Consider the following 5683-nt stretch of genomic DNA (forward strand, 5'->3'; position numbering starts at 1 on the left):
AGGTGTAGAAGCACGGTTACGACTAGTGTACTACTGCTGCGGTTACTACTGATGGTACTACTAGTGTACTACTGCGGTAAGTGGGAAACGGTAGTGTGTGGTGATGATGATGATCCGTCACCCTCTTCCTCAGGCACGCTGTGGAACCTGTCGTCTCACGACTCAGTGAAGATGGAGATCGTTGACCACGCCCTACACGCCCTCTCAGACGAGGTGATGGTAGCTCACTCGGGCTGGGAGAGAGGGAACGAGGCAGGAGGAGAGGAGAACCTCAAACCACGACACCTGGAGTGGGAGACGTCCCTCACCAACACAGCTGGCTGCCTGAGGTACGGAGAGGGAGAGAGGGATGGATTGTACAAGGAGAGGAAAAAGAGGAGGGTGATATGGCCATAATATCATATCACAATATGTTTCTCATTTTTTACCTTCTTTTAAAGTTTCTGAATAATAACAGTTGTAAATATGTTTTATGCTTCAACATTGACTGTAGAATTGCAACAAATGAATTCTTAATAATTTTATTGGTCTTTTTCCATTCTGATGGTTTTATACTCAACCAAGCTAGGACCAAACTGACTGTGATGTCGTCCAATTTGTCAAACTTTTCATTTAACTTAGCGCTGTATCAAAATATCATGATAGACCATATTGTAAAAATACATACCAGTATTGAAGATGTATCAGCCTGCCCTAAAACAGTAATGTATAGTCCATGAGTGACTGGTCTTGCAGTGCTGTGTGTGTATGTGCATGTCTGTACAGGTGTGCCTGAGGAATTCCCAGAAGGTAGGGCAGAGTGGGAATGTGCTGTGTTCTCCAGTGGGTGTGTCTGTCTCTGTTAAAGGCAGGCTACAACACAATGACTTGCCCAGTAACCTAATCTACGATCTCACTTTCTCCTCACTAGACTGGAGTTTAACAAACACAGGTTACGTCCTAAATGGTCCCCTATCCCCTATATGGGCATCCCTAACATTAGTGCACCACATAGAGAATAGGGTGCTTTTTGGGATGTGGCCACACTCTTTCAGTCTCTGAAAGCAACACACTGACATAGGACCACTCAGTGTTTACCTACTAATGGTTGTGTTGTGTGCTGGAATCCTATTGTGGCCATTGATTGTAGCCTCTCTCATTCCTCACTCCCTCTCTCTCCCTCCCTCACTCCCTTCTCTCTCTCTCTGCCCATTTTATTCTGTCCCCCTCTGTTTCTGTATTGCTTGTTTTTTTTGCTTTCTCACACACCCCTTCTCTCCCCCTCCTCCCCCCTCTCTCTCCCTCTCCTCCCCCCTCTCTCTCATGCACTCTCTAAAACAGGAACGTGAGCTCAGAGCGCAGTGAGGCCAGGAGGAAGCTGAGAGAGTGCACAGGATTGGTCGACTCGCTCATGTACATCGTCCAATCACAGATCAACCTGAAAGACGTGGACAACAAGGTGTGGCCCAAGGCTGTTTTTCTCAAGATCCTGAACTTTGATTGTGTGTCCGCATGTATTTTAATCCTGTTCTCCTTTTCCTTCCTCTTATCCCTTTCTCTCTCTCGCCCTCCCTCACCCTCTCTCTTTCCCTCCCACACCCTCTCTCTCTGTCTCCAGCTGATAGAGAACAGTATGTGTCTGCTGAGGAATCTGTCCTATCAGGTACTGTTGTAGTTGATATTGTTCTCCTTTCTGTTTCTTTCTACAGTGTTTCATCCTGCCTTTTTAGTAATGTGTTGTGACCTTTTGAATTGTACTTTTAAAGAGATTCTCTGGTACTTCTGTAGACTTTTTAGCCTGTAGTTCTTAGTGTCGCATGGTATACCCAAACTTCTGTACTTTTTCCAGTACCAGCTCATGACAAAGGGTTCGGTACTCGATAAAAAGAAAATGTTTGGTGCTTCTGTCAAATGAGTGTCACGTCGTCTACTGATTGAGAGAGGATCACGTTTGTTTATCAGCGCAGCCGAGGTCCCCTTATGGCGTGAGAGTACGATGCCTGTTCCACTTCCCCATGGCTAGCACTAGCCTGTCCTGGGGAAACACTGCATCACCATGGCTAGCACTAGCCTGTCCTGGGGAAACACTGCATCACCATGGCTAGCACTAGCCTGTCCTGGGGAAACACTGCATCACCATGGCTAGCACTAGCCTGTCCTGGGGAAACACTGCATCACCATGGCTAGCACTAGCCTGTCCTGGGGAAACACTGCATCACCATGGCTAGCACTAGCCTGTCCTGGGGAAACACTGCATCACCATGGCTAGCACTAGCCTGTCCTGGGGAAACACTGCATCACCATGGCTAGCACTAGCCTGTCCTGGGGAAACACTGCATCACCATGGCTAGCACTAGCCTGTCCTGGGGAAACACTGCATCACCATGGCTAGCACTAGCCTGTCCTGGGGAAACACTGCATCACCATGGCTAGCACTAGCCTGTCCTGGGGAAACACTGCATCACCATGGCTAGCACTAGCCTGTCCTGGGGAAACACTGCATCACCATGGCTAGCACTAGCCTGTCCTGGGGAAACACTGCATCACCATGGCTAGCACTAGCCTGTCCTGGGGAAACACTGCATCACCATGGCTAGCACTAGCCTGTCCTGGGGAAACACTGCATCACCATGGCTAGCACTAGCCTGTCCTGGGGAAACACTGCATCACCATGGCTAGCACTAGCCTGTCCTGGGGAAACACTGCATCACCATGGCTAGCACTAGCCTGTCCTGGGGAAACACTGCATCACCATGGCTAGCACTAGCCTGTCCTGGGGAAACACTGCATCACCATGGCTAGCACTAGCCTGTCCTGGGGAAACACTGCATCACCATGGCTAGCACTAGCCTGTCCTGGGGAAACACTGCATCACCATGGCTAGCACTAGCCTGTCCTGGGGAAACACTGCATCACCATGGCTAGTACTAGCCTGTCCTGGGGAAACACTGCATCACCATGGCTAGCACTAGCCTGTCCTGGGGAAACACTGCATCACCATGGCTAGCACTAGCCTGTCCTGGGGAAACACTGCATCACCATGGCTAGCACTAGCCTGTCCTGGGGAAACACTGCATCACCATGGCTAGCACTAGCCTGTCCTGGGGAAACACTGCACTCCCCATGGCTAGCACTAGCCTGTCCTGGGGAAACACTGCATCACCATGGCTAGCACTAGTCTGTCCTGGGGAAACACTGCACTCCCCATGGCTAGCACTAGCCTGTCCTGGGGAAACACTGCACTCCCCATGGCTAGCACTAGCCTGTCCTGGGGAAACACTGCACTCCCCATGGCTAGCACTAGTCTGTCCTGGGGAAACACTGCACTCCCCATGGCTAGCACTAGTCTGTCCTGGGGAAACACTGCACTCCCCATGGCTAGCACTAGCCTGTCCTGGGGAAACACTGCACTCCCCATGGCTAGCACTAGCCTGTCCTGGGGAAACACTGCACTCCCCATGGCTAGCACTAGCCTGTCCTGGGGAAACACTGCACTCCCCATGGCTAGCACTAGCCTGTCCTGGGGAAACACTGCACTCCCCATGGCTAGCACTAGCCTGTCCTGGGGAAACACTGCACTCCCCATGGCTAGCACTAGCCTGTCCTGGGGAAACACTGCACTCCCCATGGCTAGCACTAGTCTGTCCTGGGGAAACACTGCACTCCCCATGGCTAGCACTAGCCTGTCCTGGGGAAACACTGCATCACTGGGAGGCTGGGCTGCATCACCATGTTGCACAGAAGATAACACTTGAATAAAGCAACACGGCATGTAGAAATGTTGAAACTGTTAATCGCAAAACAATGTCCATTACAGACTAGAACACTTTACAGTGCAAGAAGATACCGGTAGCTTCCAGCTTTGTAGGCTAGTTTTCCTTGCTAACTTACAGCTGAAGCTAACGTCAATTCACTACCCTAGTACCTTGTTTGTGATAACATGCCTTGAACAAAATCGGACATTTAAAATGTAATGATATTGAACTCGAAGATGTGTCTGGATCAGGTACCATGGTATCGTTTTTTTGCCACAGTATCGTTTTGGTCCAGTATCGTTTTGGTACAGTATTGTTTTGGTACAGTATTGTTTTGGTACAGTATTGTTTTGGTACAGTATTGTTTTGGCACAGTATTGTTTTGGCACAGTATTGTTTTGGCACAGTATTGTTTTGGCACAGTATTGTTTTGGCACAGTATTGTTTTGGCACAGTATTGTTTTGGCACAGTATCGTTTTGGTCCAGTATCGTTTTGGTCCAGTATCGTTTTGGTCCAGTATTGTTTTGGTCCAGTATTGTTTTGGCCCAGTATTGTTTTGGTCCAGTATTGTTTTGGTCCAGTATCGTTTTGGTCCAGTATTGAGTGTTGTGATACTTAACCTGGTATCCGTATCGAAGTTGAAATTCTGGCATCGTGACAACACTGTTCACAGTTCTGAAAGTAGCGCCAGCGAGCCACAAGTGGTCCCTGAAAATGGCATACTACGTCACATATGTATAGATATGTGCACAACGTCAGTGCTCTTGCTAGCTGTCACTCAAATTGCGAGGGGCTGAAGCTCATTGGCTAGAACTTGAAGTCCTAGGGGGCTGACCCACATGGGGGACAATGTAGGCAAATGGTGCAGTATAGTTCCCAGAAAAAGTTACTTTCAAACTAGGGATTTCGTGGCTAATTGAGTTAAGACAGTAATTCTGCTCCTAGATTCTGAATGTATGAACAACACGTTGACACATCAGCCCAAAGCCGGAGGGGTAAAGAAAATACTTAGTAGGCACCAAAGTTTCGCAGCATGTGTTTAAATAAGCAATATTATACTATATGATTGTAAACTTGACTTGACATTAGGTTCACCGGGAGGTGCCGGGCGCTGAGCGCTACCAGGAAGCCATGTCCCTCAACCAGGGCCCCGCCCCCTCCACTGGAAAGACCAACCGCTTCAGCTCCCGCAGGGGCAAAGGTCAGTGTGTGGGTGCCTGTCTGTCTTGCCTGTCTGAGAGTGTTTATATTATTTGTCTGTGGAAGGAAGGCAGATGGAGAGTGATGCAATTGTTGACTTTAGTGTGTGTGAGTATACACAGTATAGTGACAGTGTAGCAGGAAAGAGAGACAGCAGAGAACCAGTGGTTGGCCTGGGATGTTGAATGCTATTTACCCCCATCCTAAAGAATGTTCAGTCTCACTCCTTAATGTCTGTGTGTCTGATGTCTGTCTGTGATGGAAATGATTTGTTTCTCTTTGTGAACAGACATTTTGTTTTTGATGGTTTGTCTTTGTGCTGGCGTGCATGTTGGTGTGTGTTTTTGCTGCGATAGTTTCTAATCTAATCCTACATTTGATCTATGCTGGTGCTTTGGTGGGAGGAGGTGTCTTGGTGGCTGGGTCACTGCTGCTGTTCTCGCTTGACTCAAATCATCCTCTCTCCTCATATCATTTATTCCTCCCTCGTTCTGCTGTCCTTCTGTCTGCTGTGGAACAGATGACTGGTGTTCTAAAGGTAAGCTCTGACTCTCTGACCTCTGCTTGTCTGCTGGTTAGAGCATTCATTAGGACTGGCTAATGATGTGTCAGTCTCCTAACTCTATGCATGCATTGTCATGCTCTCTGCCGTCTCCTAGAGGACGGTGTGTGTGAGGCAGTGTGCAGCGCGTGTGTGTGTAAGAGAGGCAGTGTGCAGCGTGTGTGTGTAAGAGAGGCAGTGTGCAG

At 48.7% G+C, this 5683-nt stretch overlaps 1 protein-coding gene across 5 annotated transcripts in view; it reads left to right on the forward strand.

Moving 5' to 3' along the window:
- Positions 1 to 5683, forward strand: part of ctnnd1 (catenin (cadherin-associated protein), delta 1) — a 53544-nt gene that overhangs the window by 29088 nt on the left and 18773 nt on the right. For 4 of the 5 annotated variants that reach the window (XM_055909921.1, XM_055909919.1, XM_055909922.1 and 1 more), the window contains 5 exons: positions 134 to 329; positions 1321 to 1438; positions 1598 to 1642; positions 4826 to 4937; positions 5457 to 5474. In XM_055909921.1, coding sequence (XP_055765896.1) covers positions 134 to 329; positions 1321 to 1438; positions 1598 to 1642; positions 4826 to 4937; positions 5457 to 5474 — 489 coding nt within the window. The remainder of the gene's footprint in view (positions 1 to 133; positions 330 to 1320; positions 1439 to 1597; positions 1643 to 4825; positions 4938 to 5456; positions 5475 to 5683) is intronic. The other variant, XM_055909920.1, reaches the window with a different exon arrangement.

The sequence above is a fragment of the Salvelinus fontinalis genome, chromosome 42, assembly GCF_029448725.1.
Source record: "Salvelinus fontinalis isolate EN_2023a chromosome 42, ASM2944872v1, whole genome shotgun sequence".
Classification (NCBI taxonomy): Eukaryota; Metazoa; Chordata; class Actinopteri; order Salmoniformes; family Salmonidae; genus Salvelinus; species Salvelinus fontinalis.